Consider the following 23,774-nt stretch of genomic DNA (forward strand, 5'->3'; position numbering starts at 1 on the left):
CAGTGTGCTGTTGTAGTGTAGGTTATGAGAATGCATGCTAAGAGGCCTCTACTGAATATCTGTATAAATGTAAACATTTGACCCGATGACCTCTCTCTTTTTTGTTTTGTATTGTTGTTCATAACATTAATGCCAGCAAAAGTCCAACTAAAGGTAATTTATTGGGTAGCGTATTTCTATTCACATTACAAAACGCGCGCAGCTTCATTGTAAAGCAACGGAGAGTGCAAATTATATGACTGTACCCGAGGACGCATTTAGTGACGGGTGTAAGTGTCACCTACCTGTGAAGGTCAGCAAACTCTGGCTTGTCATGCCTTTAGTGCAGGAGTCATACCTTTAGTGCAGGAGCATGTTTACATTCAGAAATTACAGTAAAAACAATTTTGTGTGCTGAAAGCGTTATTTTTGATTAAATACATAACACATAATTTATTTACGTTGAGAGTGCACACTAGTGACCTCATTTCACACAAAACACGTGGGAGTTTATTTGATATAATATTACACTTTTAACCTGTACGCGTATGTAGTTTGTTTGTATAGCTTACGGGCCTGTGTGTGTTTTTGGTAATAACGGCTGGTTTTATAAGGTGAATGTGGCGTTTGTAGACACAATCATAATGCACATAATAGCAAGTGTATAAAGATAACGGGGTAGTTAAAATGGTTTGTTCAGTGTTGAATAAGGTTTTGGCGGTTATACAATATCCAGACCAAATGCTGCGCAGTCAGTGGCTTCTTTGTAACCACATTTGACTCTGCTGGGTGGCACACGATAATTTGCGAGTACTGTGTTGCCGGTTTTTGCGCGGTATCTAAGCGGCGCTGTGCTGCGACCTTTCCCCTAGTTTCTGCAGCACAGGGTGGATCATGTGATGCTGGAAAGTAGCTGGGGGAGGGGACTGGCTGCTGAAACACTGCTCTGTGGATGCTGCGCCTTCAGAGGACTGGAAGAAACGACGTGTCCTGCTTTCAGAGTGCTGTTGTTGAATGAAATAAAAATGGACCCTGGAAAAAAAAAAAAAAGAGAGCATTCCTTCCCAAATAAGATGAACTTTGCAGAGAACGTCTCTTAGCGAATAAGACCTTGGTCATTTAGGAACACATCTGCAAAACCTGAGTCATGCTGGTAATTTTAGAGGATTAATTCCGGCAATATTTTTTCAAAGAACAGTATTAGAAGTATTATTTTTTTAAGAATTCTCATAAAATAAAAATAAAATATTACAGAATTTGTCTAGCTCGTTCACGTTTCATTTGACCTGGATAAAAGACGTTGTCTTTTGTTTGTACGAGAAATTATTAAATCTACTATGTACAAATACCCCTCAAAGCTAGCTGCTGGTTCCCATCGGTACAAAAACCCAAACATTTTGAAAATAGTTTTTTTTTGTTGCCTTATAAATGACAATAGGAAAGAACAAATGGAGTGGGGAATGTAGTCTTTGACAGTATTTAAGCTGGAAGACCCACTTGCTTAAATACAATAGATCAGACTCCCCTTTGATCAAGGTTACTTCCAGCACTACCATTTAGTGAGACGACTTGTATTAAAAAGTCTTCCAAAACTAAAGGGTGGGGCAATTAATGGTGGACACTGACATTCTCTTCTATTTTGCTTTTACATCAACAAATAAAATAGTGATTTTTAATAAGTGCATCTTGAGTACATACAGCCTTTTTATACCTTGACTAAGGTTGACAGTTTTAAAACAATAGGGACCTCTTTCCAAACATCAGTTATCTTGAATTACCAGTATAACCAGTTCAGATATTTGTAAGAGGTCACCTACCTGTGCATGGCCTCTGATGTCAATTTGCTGGAACCTGTCTAATTGGTATATTGAACAAATAAAAAAGCATGCACATGAAGTGGATTTCTGAAGGATGCTAATTAAATCACTAATTTAATGCTAATTAAATTACAAAGCTGAGAGTCGTGCCCATTGTGAAGCCTTTTTAATGCAAGACAACAACAAATTAGGGTCAGATTCGGGCTTTAGTCATAATATCTAGTTTTTGGGTGTAGATTTTTCAAAATATTTAACCATCAGTGCTTCCTCACATGACAAATGGATTGCTTTATGGTCATGTGCATGGTCCACATTTAAACCTTGCAACAGTTTTGCCTTGGACAATAGCTGGTGTGAGTAACTATGCAGTTACCAGTGTAACTCCATTCATCTGTTGTTGCTTTAAAAATCCAATAGGAATCCTTACAGCCTCTGTTATTGATTACCTTCAGATAAACCGAGTAAATAGAAAAAAATGAGGTAGTCTGCAGTGTGGGACAACTGCTATCAAGACACTGTAATAAAAGCTGATTGATACACAGGATTGTACTGCTTTTGGCTCATACCAGTTATTCGCAGCCTTATCTAGAGATCAGCAAGCTGTGTTGGACCTTATTGCGGTGTGACCGCTCTTGAAGATAGGATCTGTGTTTACCTTTGTGACAAAGGGATTGTGGGAACAAGAATGAAGATTTGGATCAGTTTTTGATTGACGTCTTCCTTAAATCTTTTATCTGTGGCATAAACTTTATTGAAACTGCCGGTTTGCTAACATTGCTATTTGCACTTTCCTTCCTCTCAGTGACCCTATACATCGGTAGCCACCATGGCAGAAGCGCACCAGGCGGTGGCTTTTCAGTTCACAGTCACCCCTGAAGGCATTGACCTACAGCTGTCCCATGAGGCTCTCCGCCAGGTCTACCTTTCTGGCCTCCACTCCTGGAAGAAAAGGTTCATTCGGTTCAAGGTAGGAAGTGTTAGACAAACAAAGTAAAGTTCAAAGGGTTTCTGTTTAGTAGTGACTATCAGTATTCACACAGCAATTACTACTCTTTTCTGTTCAACACAACAAGATCCCAAGTAATGCTGTTTTATTTATTGGGTTGCTCACACTAGAAGGTCAGCCTCTCTCACACAAACAGTCAGCTGTGACCGTAACCTTCCTGCCTGTTCTTTGTGTCCTAGCCTTTGGCCTAGTTATCTGTTTACACACCGTCATACAGCATGACTCAAACCCAAAGCCCTACTAGCATTTTCACACATTCCTCTTTTGTTTAGCCTCAATAATTAATGATTTGTCACATGTATGCACATGACCCAAGATAACACGCTATGAAGTCATTTCATTTTCATCTGTGACCCTAGATGACCTCAATTTAATCCTCAATTTTGACTTGCGTTTTCACAGAATGGGGTAATGACTGGTGTGTACCCAGGCAGCCCAGCTGGGTTCTCCATTGTGGTCGGGTCCTACATGACTTACAATAAATTTAAACAGTTGGATCCATCTTTGGGGTTGTTTACCAAGCTGGGTCAACATATACCTATCAGGTAAGTTGATGTCACAAGGTGCCATCTTAGTATATTTTTCCTATTTTCAAAAAAAAAGTACTTTTTTACTACTTCTATTACTGTCCTTGTAAAATACATTGCATATAGGTGCAGACCTAACTACCATGGTCATTTGTTTACAAAATAGTACACAGTTAGTTAGAAAGCAACTGAACAAACACAGTGGGAATTAGCCAGGTGTTGCTTGGCTAGAAGCAGGTATCTTGCCAAATGCATGGGCAGTGGAATGTGTTTGACTCATAATTAAAGCTTTTACGACCGTTTTTTGCAGTAATGCGCGTGCTTCATGCAGGTCTGTGGCAGTTCTAGGTGTAAAATTAGTCTTTAAAGTAGTTTCTCTCCTACACAGTTTTTTTTTTCCAGCCACCTACCACAACTGATTTTAATATTTCTTAACAGTGTTAGTCATGTTAAGTGATTTTGTGTAAACACGTCTTAACCATATAAAGCTTTTTAATGCTTTTCTTACCAGCAGTGCTAGGGTTTTTCAGAAATGTTAGAGCACTACTACTAGTTGGTGTTAAAATGTTTGAGACTTTGAAGTTACAGATTTAAAAGAAAAACATCCTGCATGATTAAATCTGTTCTCGTTAACCTTGGCTACACTACATAACAGCGGTTTAGGACTTTGCTGCTAACAGTAAATTAATCAAACTGTTTTAATCCCATCAGAGTAAATGGCCTACATCGTTTATCAGTCATGAGTCAGTGTGTCTTTGTTGACTTTGGACTGGGCCAAGTCTGACAGCAGCTATGTGACAATGATTGCCCGGTGTTTCCACTGTGCTGTTGAGTGCAGTGCTCATTTGGCCAAGCTTGAAAATTTATTGTTTATGTAATGACTTTGCATCGTATTTTTTTTCTTCAGATGACTAAGTTACAAAAACATATTGAGTACCATTAAGTCAAATTTACCATTCTTTCTGTCCACTGTGCAGTTGCATGGTTGATTTGCTGCTGTTATTTTGTCTTTCCTCATGTTTCATTCTCTGTCCACAGCCGATATATGTCTACAGATACCCAGAGGATAGTCGGAGGAGTTCTGGTGGGCACAGGCCTGTGGGTCACCATAATAATGATAATGAGGAATGTCCTTAAGTCCTTGCTGTCATGGCATGGCTGGATGCAAGAACGTCATGGCTCCCTGTCCTGGTCGACTCGTGTGTGGATGGTGAGACAATGAGCGCTGCTGTTCAGTTCACAGATGAGCAGCCAGTTGGAGGAATGTTGCAGGGATAGACCTTCCCACGAATAAATAATGCTGTTTTTGCAGCAGTATTATTTAGCACTTGAGATTATTTTTGTAAGAGCCACCCACATGTGTCAGAAATTAGAGTGCCATGCTTTTGCTAAAAGGGTTCACTCTTCATATGTAAAATCAAATGTTCTAAACAGGATTAAGATTGTATACTGTATTTGTATACACTATCGTACCCTTGTGTGCTCGTTTTACTTATAAGATGAATGTGATACAGCAGATAAAGCTTATTACTAAAGCATAATGTGATTAAGCATCAAGATGAAAATTTTTAAAATTAAGTCACTTTCTTTGTCAGATAGGTCCAAGCAGAGATACAAGCCATTCTTACGTATATACCATACTAAAAATGCTACTTGTGTCCTTTTGTTTTATACCACTGGTCATGTGTCCGGACTTTGCCCCATACCCTGCAGCTTTCCAGGTGAAACAAAAGTGTAAATTCAAACTGCCTTATCTGCTCTGCTTGTCCAGATTCTAGTGAAGGTGTTCTCTGGCCGGAAACCAATGCTGTACAGTTTCCAGAACTCTTTGCCACGATTACCTCTTCCCTCTATCAAGGACACCTGCCAAAGGGTAATTTCCTGTCTTGTGTTTTTATTCACATTTATGATTGCTGATAAAGGTCCTAACTTTGGACTGGCACTAAAGTTTGTGTTTTGATGAGGATTAGAAAAAAAGACTAAAATTTTCATTCAGAAACCATTTCAGGTAATTAAAAACCATGAATACAGTGGAATACAGGCAGTGATTTGTATTCATTTTCACATTTCCCCAGGTCAGCTTTTTTCTTTTTTAAGTGTTTTGATGTTTTGGCCCAAGGCAGAGCTAGAAAATTGACCTCCTTCTTGCCTGTGATTGTCTATCTGGGAGGAGAGTGTTCTTGTGCTCCTTGTTGAAAGTCACTCACTCTTTTTGACCCTGAAGTTTCCTGTGTTTTCAGTACCTGGAATCAGTGCGCCCACTGATGGATGATAAGAAGTATGAACGGATGGAAGGGTTGACTCAAGACTTTGAGAAGAATCTGGGACCCAGGCTGCAGTGGTACCTTAAACTCAAGTCCTGGTGGGCATCCAACTATGTGAGTTAGAAAGAACCCCTCTCTGTTTCTGCCCCACTGTTTTTTTTTCACAATTTTGCCCACTGCTGTGGGTCTTGGGTCAGTCTTAACCTGAAAAACAATGCATCAAAAAAAATATGTAATTTTTTGTCGTGTCCCCCTCCCCCATTTCTGGCACAGGTCAGTGACTGGTGGGAAGAGTACATTTACCTGAGAGGCCGTGGACCCATCATGGTCAACAGCAACTATTATGCCATGGTAAAGCAACCCTACCTCAGTGCCTGTTTGGTAACAGTGACTTAGCCTTTTGTTTGAAGATTCAGTAATGAGGTTCCCACCGACTGTCTGCTTGCTTGACGGGATGTGTAGTGTTTTTTTTTTTTTTTTGGTGACACCTGAGTAAATTCGTAAATCTTTGAATCATTAGATTGTCATTTGAGCGTGGCCCTTTTATCACCACTTTGACCCCAAAGAATGTGGATAGTTGTAAATTACCTACAAAGGCTATTGGCCTTTTAATTATTAACTCCTTATGTGTAATATTTGAGTTGGTTGACTCTAGACCTTCAGCGTAATCTGCAGTTAACTTGTGACAAACTTTTTTAAAAATTATTTATTGTATTACAGCATTTTCTACAACTTTGTTTAAAAAAAAAAAAAATTAACCCCAGGGCAACCTTTGTAATAATATACTTTATGATTGTGTCTCAGGGGAACTTACAGCTAATGTTTTACAATCTTGGGATTGAAGACTTCAAGTCTTCAGAATCTTTGCTGACAGTCACCTAAATTCAGCGGGTCTTTACCTTGTGGATGGTTTGACTGGCCCAGGTCTGTGTCATATTTGTGATAGTCAATCCAGTGAACTCTGCAGGATGACTGGTCATCAGTCAGCATCTGCATGAATTTCATTTTGTTGTTGTTGTTGTTTTTTTGGCCTGTATCAGTGAGAAAGTCAGGGCACAGCGGATGTCTCAGTTGTGTGCAGTTGTTAATCATATATCTGTCACTAAACTATTTGGTTTGTGTCTTGGACATAAATGGATCCCTGCTCTTGCTTGCAAAGCCTCTTTGCACGCATATAGTCCTTGACTAAAATTACTACAAAGAATCAATGGCCAGACACATGGGTTATCGTTCTGTTGTAGATAAACATTTGCATTAATTCTTGTTTGAATATTTGAAAGTATATTGGCACTAAAGTGGGTTAAACAAAACAAAGTTGCAAATGTTTATGACATGGTTGTAATATTTAGAACAACATTACTTAATAAATTAGTCAGCCACATGAGTACAAGTACACAGGATAAAGTTTTAGATAACAAGTTGGCACAGAGGTTGTCTGTTGCTTAATGTCATCTATTGCTGAAGTAAACTCCTGGTCAATATCATCATAAATCACTATCAAATATCAACAAATAACAATGCCAAAAATTTACAACAGGATTCCTTGCGCTATAATCATCTGCCTTTTTTACCATTAAAAAAAATTACCTTTTAGAAACTGGTCACACATTCTTCTTTACTAACTATAAACTCAGCACAATACAGCACAGTAATTATAACATTCAGAATGTGCTAAGGCAGCCTAAGATCTTCATACATTAATATTTTTCCCCCAGCAGTTGCCCTTTAAACACCAGCTGAAAACAAACAAACAAACAAAAAAAACAGGATCATAATATGCCTCACTGTTGTCTCTGGTTATATGTTTTTAATATCCACTGTTCACTTATTTACCAAGATTCAATAAAACCTTTTTTTTTTTTTTAACTACACATTTTGTGCTACTCATAGCAACACTGGTTAAATGCATTTATATTTCGGTTGCCCCCTCTACCTGTAGTAAGATATGAGAACTTATTACCGATAATCTCTTTCCAGGATTTCCTGTACGTGTTCCCCACTTCCATCCAGGCTGCCAGGGCAGGTAATTCCATCCATGCCATCATGCTATACAGGAGAAAACTGGACAGAGCTCAGATCAAACCTGTGAGTATACAGCTCCTCTGTTTGACTTATTCAATGATTTGTTGAACTGTGTGAAACGTACATAGTAGTTATATAAATTCCCTATTGATACGCGCTAGCTACATGTAAATATTTAACTCATAATTTACTGATTAATAGCTGTTATCTCATTGTGTTTTGTTTTTTAAGTTTACAATGAAAAGCTTCTTTTTTTTTCTCAACCATTTCTTGTGTGCTTGGATGTAAGTTTGTTAGTACAGTTTCAATAATTATTACATTTATACTCTTTCACCCACAGCTTACTGTATCTAACCATGCACTGTGCTTGTTGTGATTGAAGTGCAGCTGTATTTATGGACAAAGCAATATCGCAAGCATTTTCTAAAGGCTTAGTAAATAAACTAACACATTCTAGTGCTATTTGTTTTCCTGCATCTCTTTGAGCCCTTTGCCTTTACCAAGCAGCATGATGCTTAAGTCCAAATTATTACATTTGCACAACAGCAAAATATGTTGTGAAAATGCCCACTTGCCCCTTGCCAAAACCAATTGTATGCATTTGTGCGAAGATCGTTGCATGAGCTCGCTCTGTTACAGACTCACACTCGATTGTCTCTGTTTTACTGTTTTGTGCCTGACGCTGGGTTAGATATACTTGCTGGCGAACAAGGTTCCTCTGTGTTCAGCTCAGTGGGAGCGAATGTTTAACACCTCCCGCATCCCTGGTGTGGAGACAGGTAAGAGGAGGGCACATGTCTGTCCTGCCCGCTCACCACTATACGCCTAGTCATTTTTGTGGCAACAGCCTTTGGAAACCCTGACTGCTATACTCATTCTCAGCAGCACAGCCCTGTGCTTTTATTGGCTTTAATAGATATACATATTAAAATTTGTTTATGTGATAGATTATGTCAAAATATTCTGAAAGTATCCAAATTTCACTTAAAATAATACTGTTGCATTGGGGCTTTGCTGTTGGATTTGAGATAGTATGCCACTGGTTTCTGGACTTTGCTCATGCCTCTTTCCCTGGAAGTCTTCTGAGGTCTCCCCCCCCCCCCCCCTCCTTAAGACTGCTTATCAAACCAATCCTCATCACTCCCACTGCCCTTCATCCAGTCTCCTGTTCATGTAGGTGTTTGTCTGCTGCTGCTCTCTGTGGGATTTTAGTGAATTAGTTGGTCATCTCTTTGTGTTTGACTCTCCCCTTTTGCTTTGCAGCTCATGCTCCTACACACTATTCCCATGTGCTCAGCCCAATACGAGCATATGTTCAACACGACTCGTGTCCCAGGTGTAGAAACAGGTAGAGTCTTTAGCAGTGCCTCCTCTACCACACTACTCCAACTGTACTTTTCCTCAGGACATTTGTCCATCAGTTTGAGTTAGAAATCTGACCTCCATGAATTGATAATGCATGTGTGCTGTTGTGTGCACATTCAAGGACTAATTTGCATGTGACTGAAATATAGTTTATAAGTTTTTAGAAGACAAAGCAGTCACAGAGGTAAGATGTAAATAAATGGTTTTTTTTTTAATAAAAGGAATTTAGTGTTATTTTTCATGTAAATAAATGTACAGAATTTAAAAGGACAGAGAGCCTTTCTGCTGCAGAAATCTTATGATATACAGTTGTGTGAAAAGGAGTGTTTTCACAGGACTGTATGCAGTCCCATCTGAGCATTGGTATAAAAGCAGACGTTTAGTAGTTCTGCTCTGGAGGATTCAGTATTTGTTCATACACACAATCGTCCCAGGAGTTGACATCCCAGCAAATTCACCTCAAGGTCAGACTGTGCAATTCTCAAAGAAACTGAAAAAAGCCTACATCTCAGACTCAACAGGCTTCAGTTAGAATATTAAGTGTTAAAATTCATGACAGTACAATTAGAAAAGACTTAACTTGTGTGGAAGGGTTGCCAGGATTTAAGCCTCTTCTCTCTAAAAAAAAATGTGGTAGCACAGCTTAGGTTTGGAAAATTGCATCTGAACAAACCATGAGACTTTCAGAACAATGTCCTTAGGACAGATAAGACCAAAGTGGAGATGTTTGGTCAGAATACACGGTGCCACCAAGCATAGCATATCAGCACAAACACCTCATACCAACTGTCAAGCACAGTGGTGGAGGGCTGATGATTTGGGTGTGTTTTGCAGCTACAGAACCTGGGCACCATGCAGTCATTCAGTCAATCATGAACTCCTCTGGATACTAAAGTATTCTAGAGTCAAATGTGAGGCCATCTGTCTGACAGCTAAAGCTTGACCAAAATTGAGTTATGCAAGAGGACAATAATCCAAAGCACAGCAGCAAATGGGTGAAAAAGAAAAAAAAATTAAGGTGCAGCAATGTCCCAGTCAAAGTCCAGACCTCACCCAGACTGAAGGGCTGTACCTGGACATTAAGAGAGCCGTGGATAAGCAAATTCATGCAAACCTCAGTTAACTGAAGCAACGCTGTCAAGAAGAGTTTGCTAAATTTCTTCCAAAGCCATGTGAGAGACAGATAAAGTAATGCATAAAAACATTGCTTAAGGTTATTGCTGCTAAAGGTAGCTCCAAAAGCTGCTGTACTTAGTTTTTCAAGAGACTGCAAAGAGTCCTGTGAAAACTTTTATGACTTAATGGGAACGTTACAGAAACGGGATTAGATGACATTGTTAAGTCATTGTAGAATCAATATAATATATGGCCAGTGTGTAAAGGGCCTCTAATGCATAAAATTCTGTAATCAAGATTTTGAACAATTCAAGACTTGTTGAAGAGACCTTGAGCTGTGACGTAATCTTAGTGGATGTATTGTGCCTTTAATCAGGCACGTGGGGCCCCAAGAGAAGGTATTTATCTCTAATTTTGTAAACAGAAGATATTTAAATAAATAATAAAAATGTATAATAAAAGTAGTGAGCTTTTTATGAATGTAATATAATGTTAAAAAATGAGGTGGTATTAAGGTGAGGTTGTGTTTTCATAAGCAGAACGATCTGAGTTGCTGCAGTGACCAGAACTACTTTCCAATTCAGTTCTGTTGTATACTGGGCCCAGAATACTCAAATTGATGGAGGTCCTTACTGTAAGGAAGCACAGTAGGCTAAATATTATTATTTGGCTTGTTCCTAGTGTAAGTATTTTTTCCTTTCTCACTGGTAAAAAGGACAATGCTTGTTTGAATGCTCAAGTATCTCAAAATTGGTAGTAAAACAAAACTGCAGTAAAGAGAGCATACAAATAAAGCTTTGAAATTTGTTTCATTTGTTCGTACTGTTGCTCAAACAAGCATTGTCTCAGTTCATTGTATTCCCAACTGCATCCTTGTTCCCAATCCTTTTCTTTTTCATCCCACTTCCCGCACTTCTCATTTCAACCCGCTCTAGTTTTTGAATTGAGTATTTTCCACCAAAAAAGAAATGAGTTTTATTTTAAAAGAAAACTGTGGATATCATACAGTGGGGAAAATAAGTATTTGAAACACTGCAGATTTTGTTTTCCCACCTACAAAGAATTGAGAGGTCTGTCATTTTTATCATAGGTACATTTCAACTGTGAGACAGAAAATAATAAAAAAAAAGATCCAGAAAATTATGTTGTATGATTTTTAAATAATTTGCATGTTTTGCATGATATAAGTATTTGATACAATTATTTGGTAATATTTGGTAATATTTACAATTACAGAGGTCAGACATTTCCTGTAGTTCTTGACCAAGTTTGCACACACTGCAGCAGGGATTTTGGCCCATTCCTCCATACAGATCTTCTCCAGATCTTTCAGGTTTCGGTGCTGTAGCTGGGCAACAATGAGTTTCAGCTCCCTCTAAAGATTTTCTATTAGGTTCAGGTCTGGAGACTGGCTAGGCCACTTCAGGACCTTGAAATGCTTCTTATGGAGCCACTCCTTAGTTGCCCTGGCTGTGTGTTTTGGGTCATGGAAGACCCAGCCACGACCCATCTTCAATGTTCAAACGGGTGCAATTAATACAGGTAATTGGTGCAGAATAGGTGATCAGATACTTATTTCATGCAATAAAATGCAAATTGATTATTTAAAAATCATACAAGGTGATTTTTTTATTTTTTATTTTTTAGATTCTGTCTCTCACTGTTGAAGTGTAACTACGATAAAAATGACAGACCTCTCCATTCTTTGTACGTAGGAAAACTTGCAAAATCGGCAGTGTTTCAAATGCTTATTTTCCCCACAGTATACCCTCCCTACTGGGACAAATTACTGGTTACTAACATCTGTATTGTTCCCATAAATAAAATTATGTGACATCCATGCCCTATATTAATGGCTGCCCCCTTTTTTTATAAAGATTTTGGCAACAGAAAACATGCACTTTTGATTATATATACACCAGTCACCCACAAGATATGAGGCATACAAGACCTTTTTGTTTAAATCCACAATATGTGTATAAACATAAATTACCCTCCTCATCCACAACCACAGCATTCCTTCAACTGTCTTTCTCCTGTTTGTCACTCTCTGTCATTGTTCTTTCTCCCTTAGACACCCTTCAGCACGTGAACGAGAGCAAACACATAGCTGTGTATCATAAGGGACGCTTCTTCAAGGTGTGGATATTTTATGATGGGCGGCTACTGTTGCCACGTGAGATTGAGCAGCAGATGGAGAGGATCTTGGCAGACAAGTCGGAGCCCTTGCCAGGAGAGGAGAAACTAGCAGCACTTACTGCAGGGGATCGGTGGGTGACATTGTAGAATAAGCTGTAGCCAGGATTGTTGAGGCAACACAATTTTACATTTTAAGCTGTAAAATGACAGGAAGTAAAGAAATCTAGCCTATGCATGGACAGTTAGTCATCATCAGCTGTTACTCACAGAGTAGTAGGATTGCTCTCTCATTTGTGTACTTGTAGATGGCTAACAAGAGCAATCCTTGACTTGCATCTGCAGCAGCAGTGTGAACGGTGGATGGAGTGCTCTGGGGGGGCAGAGAGTTGCTGTCAGTGACTTATCCCTCTTTCCTTCTCTCCCTTCACTCGGTTGCATCTTGACGTAGGCTCTCTTCATAGGTCTTAACACCTTTATCCACCAAAAGCCTACCTCAGGGTCAGGATAATGACTGCTTTGTAGACACGCACCTTAGTTTCAGCGTAAAGTTCCTTTACTTCAAAAACATGCTTCCTGAGCCTCCTGAAAGGTGCATAGGCCCCGCTTTACCCGATGCTGTACTTCCGCCCCGATACTTTTGGTATCAGCTGTTGTTAAGTGACCACCAAGGTAGGAGAAATGGGTGACATTTTCCAAGATTGTGTCATTGATTACAAATTCTGGCTCCTCCGTAGCTACTTTTGGTGGTGGCTGAAACAGCACTTTGATCTTATAAATGTTTAGCTTCAAGCCAAGACTCTCACAGGCTTTAGTAAAAGCACATAGTATGGTTTGAAGGTAATTTCCCGAGAGAGTGCACACACCATTGTCATTGGATTCTACAGCTCAGTCACAGAGGTGGTAGATATCTTAGTCTTTGCCTTTAACCTGCTTAGGTGAAAGAGCTTTCCATCCATTGTGTAGACGATTTGAAATGAAAATTGAAAACAAACATGCATCCTTGCTTGACTCCAGTAGGTATGTTGAAAGTATGGTGGCCATCATGCCATCATGTAGTAGCTGAAGGATGGTAATGAAGTCCAATTTTAGATAAGACAGTCCACAACGCCAGTTAGTTCACCATGTGAAGCTTTTGACAGGGGCGTCTCAGTGGGTGAGCAGGCGACCATATATGTTGGTCTTATCTTCTTTCTTGAAACGGGGAACAATGAGAGCATCTTTGAGGTCTGCAGGAATTACCTGCTTTTCCCAGATCTTGATAATCCAAACATGTAACTGCTGGGTTAGCGCAGGACCTCCATACTTAAATATCTTGGCGGGTAAACCATCAGGATCGATTGCTTTATTCTTCACCTGACTGATGGTTTTCTGTAACTCCTCCAAGTTGGGCATGTTTCCTAGGTCATCTCTGATGTGCAGTTGTGGGACGTAATCAAACATTTTTGTCCCAGTCATCAGTGCTATTCACAGATCTTGTAAGAAGCATATCGCTGCAATCATGGGATCTAACAATCACATAGTCAAATCAAATACCAGGGCCTCAAACAGGGGTGTTGCCAGGATGTCTTATTCTGCAAAACTCCAGTCAGGCCTGACTTAAGTCAAATTATATTGCTCTTTCAGACAAATGTATACTTGAGAAATTAAAAATGTGATCACAAATCAATATTTGGAATAAATTGTCATCAAAACTTGACATCAAAGAGCTCCACCCAATATACTATTTATTAGCAGAAAGAGCCCTGTCATCTCTGTGTTATTTATTGATATATTCATAAAATGTTCATGATAAGCTGGAATAATATGAGCCCTTGCCTGTATCAGCACTGCAACAAGACATGAGGTTTTTTTTAGTTTTTAGGGAGTAGTAAAGGGTGTGGTATTGACCACAGAAATGCAAGGACTGCTTACACTTTTCCCATACTGATGAAGAAAAATGTGCATGTACTCGTGTAACATACCTAAATAAATGTTTGATTTTCTGTTTTTTACCTTCTTAGGACCCCTTGGGCAAAGGCCCGTGAGACATACTTCAGTCGTGGTAAGAACAAGCAGTCTCTGGATGCCATAGAAAAGGCAGCATTCTTCGTTACTCTTGATGACACAGAGCAGCGTTACGATGCAGATAACCCAGTCACGTCTCTGGACAGTTACGCCAAGTCCCTGCTCCATGGAAAATGCTATGACAGGTGGGCATAAATTTTATAGATTTTAATGCCAGTTGTCAGTAAGTTTGTGGCATTAACCCATTTATAAATTAATCTTTATTTATACTTTGTAATCCTTTAGGTGGTTTGATAAGTCCTTTAATCTGATAGTTTTCAAGAATGGCACCATGGGACTAAATGCAGAGCATTCCTGGGCAGATGCTCCAATTATTGGCCATCTGTGGGAGGTATGTCGGTATTTTTTGTTGAAAAAATAAATACCATATCTAATAATAATAATGGCAAAAATTGTACAGTTAGAGCCATAAATATTTGGGCAAAAGTTTTCTAATTTTGCCTGGGTATACCACCACATTGGATTTAAATCAAACAATCAGAGAGAGATAGCAAAAACTTTAAGAGTAACCAAACCAACAGTCTGGTACATTTGTAAAAACAAGACTTTTCTGGTCAGGAACACCAAAACACCCGGAAGACCACCAAAGACAACTAATACAGCCAAGTCAGGAGGTAGGAGTGTTATTGCCAAAGTCTACCATCAAAAGCTGCCTTCATGAATGTAAATGCAGAGGGTTTGCAACAAAGTGCAAACCACTCATTATACTTAAGAACAAGGAGGCCAAATTAGACGTTTGAACAGTTCTGAAAAGAAAAAAATTCTTTGGACAGATGAAACCAGGATGAACTTGTACCAGGATGGTGGAAGAGAAAAGTATGGAGAAGGAGAGTAACAGCTTGTGATCTAAAGAATACCACATCATCTGTCAAAGACATGGACATGGGCATGTATGGCAGCCAGTCAAATGGGGCCATTAGTGTTTATAGATGATGTGACTGTGATAGTAGCAGCCTACACTGTGAAGTGTACAGAGCTATATTCTCTGTTCAGATTCAGCCAAATGCTGCAAAATGATCATGACAGTGCTTCACGCAAATACATAATGACCCAAAAATATTCTTCAGTAGTTGAGTCAGTCACCAGATCTCAACCAACAGAGTATGCTTTTAAGTTACTGAAGACAAAACAGAGGGCAGAGACCCACAGACAAGCAGCAACTGAAGGTGGCTGCATTAAAGGTCTAGCAAAGCATGCTAAGGGAAGAGAAACAGTATGTGGTGAATTACAGTGGGTTTCTATCCCTCAGTCAGTTATTTACTACAAAGGGTTTTTAATCCAAGTATTGAAACAAATTGTTCCATTTAAAATCTGTGTAGATGGTGGTGAACAGAAGCAAAACAAACAAAAACTGCATCAGTGTTCAAATACTCGTGGACCTGACTGTCAGTTACAAAAAATTTGGATGTCTTCCGTCATCAGCATAATGACAACACAAGTAAAAAATATAGTTAACGTGATCATTAATTAAAATTAAATGAAAAATACAGCAGAAATGTGAAGTCAGTTGTTTTAAAATGTGACTGTCCTGCAGCATGTACTTTACATGGACCCTAGGCTGGGATATACTGAAGATGGTCACTGTGTTGGGCAGCCTCATCCTAACCTGCCTGGCCCTCAAAGGCTGCAGTGGGACATCCCTGCTGAGGTAAGTACTAGAAAACTTAATTTGATATTAACAGAGCTTGGCTACCCTCTGGTGGTACCATAAATAAGTATACCAGAGCTGGTATTTAATTACCTGTAAAGATGTTTAGATGCTTGAATTTGTTTCTGGCCACAAAATAACTGCTCTAACTAGTCTAATAATAGCTGACTTTTAGTAATCTCACTTTTTTTTTTTTTTTTTTATAAAATACATCATGAATATATTTTTTGTCATCTCAGTAAAACATACACTCCAAAAATATTGAAACAGTGAGGCCGATCCCTTTTATTTTTGCTGTAGGCTGAAAACATTTGGCTTTGACATTAAAAGATGAAAACGAGACAAAAGAAAATCAACATCTCAGCTTTTATTTCCAGGTATTTACATCTGGATCTGATTCACAGTTCAGAAGATGGCACCGTTTGTTTGTTTTTTGTGAGCAAAAGTATTGGACTGACAGGTGTGTTTTGTTTCCCAGTTGTGTCCTATGGCATTGATTATTCAAATAATAAATAGCGTGGAATGTCTACACTCAGTTTTCAGATTTGGGTTTTGCCTGTCAGACTGTGCGTTTATAGTCAGAGGAGTAATCAACATGAAACCAAAGAACTGTCTATGGGTGAAAAACAACTGGCCATAGCCAGTACAACCATCTGGAATATCCTGAAGAAGAAAGTTGTCACCAATAGACTAAGTAACAGATATCAAATAAGTAGACCAATGAAAACAAGAGCAGTTGATGACAGAAACATTGTAAGTGCTGTAAAGAAAGAGTGGTACAGTGACATCAGCAACAACCTCCAGAGGGCAGGAGTGAAGGTATCTCAATCTACTTTTCGTAGAAGACTTCATGAACAAAAGTACAGAGGCTTCACCAGAAGATGCAAACCACTAATTAGTAAGAAGAACAGGAAGGCTAGAATATGTCAAGAAGTACAGAGACAAGCCTCGGAAATTCAAAACATTTTTTGCACTGATGAGATAGATTAACTTTTACCAAGATCAACCTTTACCAAGGTGATGGAAAGGCTAAAGTTTGGAAAAATAAAGTATCTGCTCATGATCCCAAACATATGAGCTCATCCATGAAACACAGTGAAGGTACTGTCATGGCTTGGGCTTGCATGGCTTCTTCTGGGACTGGCTCATTAATCTTCACTGATGATGTCTTGCATGATGGCAGCAGTACAATGAACTCAGGAGTCAGGAATTTACAGAAAGATGAAACCAAACTGATTGGGAGATCCTTCATCATACATCAAGAGAATGGCCCAAAACACACTGCCAAAACTACGAAGGAGTTCATCAGGAGCAGGAAGTGGGAATTTTTAAACTGGCCTAGTCAGTCTCCAGACTTAAACCCTATAGAGTAGGGGCGGGCAAACTATGGCCCGTGGGCCACGCCCGGCCCGTTGGTCTTTTTAATCTGGCTTGCTAAAGATTGGTAGAGAATTGCCCAAATCAAATCATATAATTATGACTGATGTCGAGGATTCTGAGAATTGCTACAACAAAACTAACACCAGACTTCGATGCACTGGCAAAACCAATACTGTTCCCACTAAAAGTAAATGTAAATATTAACACTGTAATGCCTTTTTTATGTTTATGTTTGATATGTATCTGGTGCTGACCCGGCCTGTCTGTCAGATTTCAAAAAGTCAATGTGGCCCCAGAGCCAAAACGTTTGCCCACCCCTGCTATAGAAGGGAGTCACTCACCCAAACAAACAACAACTGAAAGAGGCTGCAGCGAAAGCCTGGAAAAGCATCACATAAGAAGAATACAAAAGTTTAGTGATGTCAGTGGGTCACTGGCTTGATGCAGTTATTAGAAACAAAGGATTTGCGATCTATTTTAGGTTTATCTGTTCCAATACTTTAGTTCACAAGAAAAATGGGTGGGTTCAGACAAAAGGTGTCATCTTCTGAACTTTGTATCAGATCCAGATGTAAATACGTTGATATAAAAGCTGAGATGTTGATGTTTTGTTTCATACTGATTTTTATGGCAAAAATAAAGGGATTGGCCTCACTGGTTGAATACTTTTGGAGGGGAGTGTACAGTTATGTCATCTTTATTTCTCTAGTGCCAAGAGGCCATCGAGGGTTCTTTCACAGTAGCCAGAACTCTGGCAGATGATGTGGACTGTGACATTATCCCCTTCACCGACTTTGGAAAGGGACTGATTAAGAAGTGCCGCACTAGTCCTGATGCCTTCATCCAGATTGCCCTGCAGCTGGCCCACTACAGAGTAAGTGCCCTCATCCCACTGTTGTCTCTTTTTCTCATCTGAACTTTTTTTATTATATTAAAGAAAATATTTAATTTACCTAATAAAATCAATTGAATGGATGCATTTGGATGCTGTCCAGTCGCATTCAGTTACATTAAATTCCAGCAGAGGGCAGTCACAACTAGCCAGCCAGCATACATTTGAAGTCAGTCAACCAGCGTTAGTTGATGATTTAATAATTAATCAAAACGTTGTTCAGCTTTAGTTTAAGGGTCTGTTTTTTATTATTTTTGCACTTTATTTGATCATATGATGCACAACACAGTACATTTTTCTTAGTGTTTAATTTGATCAGGGCGCTCGTTTATGGAAAAAATTCATAATCATGATTATTTTGGTCAATATTGAAATCAGGATTATTTAATACGATTACTCCTTGACTTTGTAAACACACTGCATTTATTGCACTTAAACAACAGTGAATAGCTCGAAATCTAGTGCACTTCTACAATCTCTTGTGAATAAATAATAAATTGAAAATAAAATACATATACAGTATAAATAAAATATTAAATATAAATAAAGTATAAAAAATAAATAAATTGCAATATAAATAAATACATTACAAATTAAACACAAATAATAAATAAATAGTCACATTTTAGTGACTGCCACAACATACTGACATGTACATATATTCAAAATGTTTGGTATTAACATTGGTAGGGATATGACTCAAATCGATTTCCAGGGCTTTTAATGATGAATAGGAGTGCTAATTACACCCGCAGAGCAAATATTGGTAGGGACATCTCCCTACCGTCTCTTGCTAATCATGCCCCGTGATTGGTAGGGACATAATGAACATGATTTGATATTGGTAGAGACGTGTCTCTACTGTCCCTACCCAGTTCTACTCCCCTGATTCCAGTCAGACGGGCCCATTATAGCTCAGAGCAAACAGAAAACATGTTCGGCTTCACACTAAATCAGAATTATTGAGGCCGACACAGCAAATACTGGTTATACTTGTTATTCTGGCAAAGCTGCTGTGTGTTTGTGTTGCGAATGGTGCAGAGCCCACAGTGCAGCAAGCCTGTGTTAATTACCTCGCCGTCATCTTGCAGCCGTGTCCTGGTGTTTTACCTGCATTACAGCCGACAGAAACAAGTAAAATGCCGGGACTTTTTCTTTCCCTCCTGAGTCCTGGCTCTTTGTGGTCTTTTTTTTTTTTTTTTTCTTGACAGGCCAATCAATCTGACGTTGTTACATTTCTCAGGAGGTGCACGTCAGGTTATGCCAAAAAAACAAAAAGCCAGAAAAACACCAGGTTACTGTATTGGCTTCAGAGAGGTTTCTGAATCAAAATACAGAAAGCCGACGCAGAAGCATAATTCCAGCCCAAGAGTATGCTTGCAGAGCGTAATGTGACAAAATGATTTTAATTATAATCATTCCTTGTCAGTTATACTGTTTTTATGATTATTTGGAGCCAAAATCAAAATCAAAATTTGGTTAATTGCACAGCCCTAAGTTTAAAATAATTCCTTTATCATTCCCATAATGGAAGTTGATAATGTAGTCACACCATTATAATTATTCATAGTAATACATAGGCCTCCTAAAAGTTACTGACCTTTGTAATAATATCTGTTTATGTGTTTTGTTGTTTTAATTCTGATCTACTCTTTCAACAGGACAAAGCGAAGTTTTGCCTGACGTATGAAGCCTCCATGACTCGCATGTTCAGGGAAGGTCGCACAGAAACCGTTCGCTCTTGCACCACTGAGACTTGTGCCTTTGTTCTCTCCATGATCAGAGATGAGACAGTAAGTCTCAACTACACCCGGCCACACCTCTAATAACAATGCTACTGATTTTTGACTGTTATTCTACTTTGTTGGCCATGTTATTAAATTGTCATATTTCACTTTTATTTCTTTCTGGCAGAGAGAAGAGCGTCTCAGGTTGCTCAAGCTGGCAGCAGAAAACATCAAAGCTTGTACCGCTTGGCAATGACAGGACAGGGCATCGATCGCCACCTTTTCTGTCTCTATGTGGTTTCCAAATACCTGGGAGAGGACTCGCCCTTCCTGAAGGAGGTATAAGCATGTTGTCGCAGGTTTTGTGCCGGATAAATGCTCTGAAAATGTTTAGATGTTTGCTCTTGTAAACTACCCTGTGGCACAGATGTGATTGTCAGTGTGAATCAGCACAGTTGGGCTAGTTTTCATGTACTTTATACAATGAAAAAGATATCTTTGATATCTGTGAATTTCATATTATTATTATTATTATTATTATATTATTATTATTCATGTTTACATTTAGGTCCTGTCTGAGCCGTGGAGGCTGTCCACTAGCCAGACTCCTATGCAGCAAGTTGAGCTCTTTGATCTGGTCAGACACCCAGAATATGTGTCCTCTGGAGGTGGTTTTGGTCCAGTAAGTTGTCCATCAGCTTTCACAGTATCTTTAGCCGACTTTTTGTCCAGTTTTCCTGCAGCCAATAAACATCAGGTTATATAACCCATCCCCCTGTCTTTATGTATATCTGAAATTAGGGAAAAAAAATGTGAAAATATTAAAACCCTGTAAAAATATTACTGTGGATGGGATGAAATCAAACTCTATTCTCTCTTTCTTTGCCCACAAGGTGGCTGATGATGGTTATGGTGTCTCCTATATCATTCTTGGTGAGAGCCTCATCAACTTCCATATCTCCAGCAAACGCTCAAGTCCAGAAACTGTAAGTTCACTAATTTTCAATGCTTTATTCTTCTATTTATACTGAAAAGGTTTACAAAAATCTTTTACTATTTTAGGACTCGCATCGTTTTGGGACCAACATCAGACAGGCCATGCTGGACATTCTGGGTCTCTTTGAGCTCAACAACAAAGCTGCCAAGTGATGGCTCTCTTTGCTGGTGGAAAAACATAACAAACACATTCAAAAAGGTTGTACAGAATCACTTGTTGGATTGGGGTTCTTTATGTTAATTGATGTTATAGAAATAAGGGTGATTGAAAGGTATTTGGAAGCATTATTATTATTATTATTATTTGTTTGTGAGATGCTAATGTTTGCTGTATATTTAGGCATGGTGAGATTCTGGTGGTGTTGGGTACAGGTAGTGCACAGATCAAAGATTATTATCTTTTTTTTTTTTTCACAAGACTGTACGTACCGGTGCCTTACTGACCCACTAATGTAAAAAAGGGCAGAAAGGGAGGGGAAAAAAGCTAGTCTGAGATCAGATTTGTATTAACAAATTTCAGCTTGTTCAGTGGCATCATCAAATACTTGAATCACATTTTAAGTTGCAAGATGGTGCAATATCTTTATTTCTGTTCTAGGTGTTATTTTTATCCTTTTTTTTTTTAAGTTTCTTTTAGTTTTTCAATTGCAGCTCCTGAGTCACATGTAACTGACCAAAGCAGCAAACTTGATATTAAATATCATCAGTAGATTGCATGCTGCGTGCTATCATTATTTCATATAGCTCAGTTTATTAAAGAGAAGATGATTCTGAAGGATCAGCAGTTGCACGCAGTCATTTCACACCTATACGATTAAAACGGTGCATTTGTGATTGCAAACGTTCAACATGGATCAGAAATGTATCAGTGTAATTTTGAATATCAACGCATTGCTACTCTCTTCTCAGTTGATGTCCATTGCCTTTCAGACCCAAGTGCACAGCCAGTGTGTTTGTTCAGGTTTAGCTGCTATGACTCTTATTATGTATCAACGAAGGCAGATGACGTTTGCTTGTTTGTTGTTTTCATACTCAGGTTGTTTTGCTGACTTGGCCTTGTATCTTAGGGTGCTGGCTGCAACACTGAAAACGAGTGCTTTTGCTGACATGTAAATGTCAGAAATGTAAATGTTGAAATGCAGTACAATGCCATGTCATCCCAGCGAGCTAGTAGGTAACGTAGCATGACGTTTGCTGTTGAAATGAGGATTGGCAGGACACTGTGAATCTGACACAGTGTGAGGCCAACAGTTGCTTGTTTTTGGGGGTGGGGGGATAGCGAGTTAACTATACTTTAACTCTATTGTGCACTCCATCACAGACCCTATATTATCAACTCCTAACAACCTGTGTAGCTTTTTGCCCCATCAAGAAAGTCTGTAACCTTTCATGAGAAATCAGATTGTTGGTTGTAGCAAAGTGGTATTGCAGCTGTTGTTTCGTAGTCTAGATGAGGTGAAGAATCAGTCGGTTTTTGGTCTCTTCAGTAAAGTAAGATATCATGTCTTCTCTTCAGTTATTTTTAGGAAATGCAAGTTTATAATCACGTATAGGAATGCATTTTTTTTTTTAATAATGTATATGTTGTCAGTACATCATATTTATTTTTCCAGGTTTTAGCATCTTTATTTTCAAACATCTTGCTTATTTACCAGATGACCTTTGCAAATGATGAGCCCTAAGTTACAGCTTTGCTGGTTTAAGAAGTAAAATGGACAAAATGCTTCCTTTTCTTTTGACATGACAGTTTTGTTATCCCGGACTTGTAGTTGTGTGACATTTTTATCTAAACCTCATGTTTACACTGCTGCATGTTTTTAAAGATGAAGCTGTATATGTTTGCCTTTAATTTAAAGAACTGTTAAAAGACAAGCAGCTGATATACCAAACCACATTTTAACAATAAAGTGAATGTCAGATAGCTGCATCACCTCTGGGATGTCCCTTCTTGCATACACTGTATACTTATCTCGCTAGAGAAGGGTATGTATGTGTTTTGTTTTTCAATATAGTTTAATTTCAGTTTGTTTCCAGTTTAGTTTTTATTAGTTTTAGTGTTACGTTGTCTTTTTGTTATGGGGTCACCTGTGACCACCATTGTGTGTAATTTAAAGATAATTCAGCTACTTACAATCACTTACTTACGTACACCTGTTCCACTGTTCATTAATCAAAATATCTATTTATCAAATCCATGGCAGCAACTCTGTGCATTTAGGCATGCAGACATGGTCAAGATAATCTCCTGAAGTTCAAACTGAGCATCAGACTGGGGAAGAAAGGTGATTTAAGTGACTTTAAAGATGGCCTGCTTGGTGGTGCCAGACTGGCTGGTCTGAACGAGCTGCAGCTGTCTGAGATAAAATGCCTTGTTGATGTTCAGGTCTGAGGAGAATGGCCAGACTGCTTCCAGCTCATGGTGGCAAAAGTAACCCAGCAGCGAACTGTACAACCAAGATATGCAGAAGAGCATGTCTGAATGCACAACACATCAAACCTTGAAGTAGATGACAACAACATGAAAGCATGGCTCCATCCTGCCTTGTATCAACAGTTCAGGCTGGTGATGGTATAATGGTGATATTTTCGCAGTGGTGATACTTAACGCAGCTGAGCATCTTTAAATACCAAAGCCTTCCTGAATATTGCTGTTGACCATGTCCATCCCTTTATGACCACAGTGTTGTGATGGTTGCTTAAAGCAGGATAATGTGCCATGTCACAAAACTCAACAGATTCACTGTACACACATGGCCTCTACAGTCACCAGATCTCAATTCGATCCAATTGTTTTGTTTTTTTTATCTTTTGAGTTAACTCGATGTTCAGTAA

The 23,774-nt window shown here is 38.8% G+C and overlaps 1 protein-coding gene across 1 annotated transcript; it reads left to right on the forward strand.

Moving 5' to 3' along the window:
* Window positions 1-2,598: 2,598 nt before the first annotated feature.
* LOC115781459 (carnitine O-palmitoyltransferase 1, liver isoform-like) lies at window positions 2,599-23,512 on the forward strand. Its single transcript, XM_030731109.1, is given in 19 exon segments — window positions 2,599-2,763; window positions 3,205-3,347; window positions 4,368-4,539; window positions 5,101-5,202; window positions 5,570-5,707; window positions 5,867-5,944; window positions 7,571-7,678; window positions 8,307-8,394; window positions 12,171-12,366; window positions 14,236-14,424; window positions 14,525-14,630; window positions 15,834-15,947; window positions 18,037-18,201; window positions 19,881-20,012; window positions 20,134-20,170; window positions 20,173-20,285; window positions 20,515-20,628; window positions 20,840-20,932; window positions 21,009-23,512. Coding segments are annotated over 19 exon segments (2,316 nt in total). The 5' UTR covers window positions 2,599-2,622; the 3' UTR covers window positions 21,096-23,512.
* The last annotated feature ends 262 nt before the right edge of the window (window positions 23,513-23,774 follow it).

This window comes from Archocentrus centrarchus, chromosome 6, assembly GCF_007364275.1.
Source record: "Archocentrus centrarchus isolate MPI-CPG fArcCen1 chromosome 6, fArcCen1, whole genome shotgun sequence".
Lineage (NCBI taxonomy): Eukaryota > Metazoa > Chordata > Actinopteri > Cichliformes > Cichlidae > Archocentrus > Archocentrus centrarchus.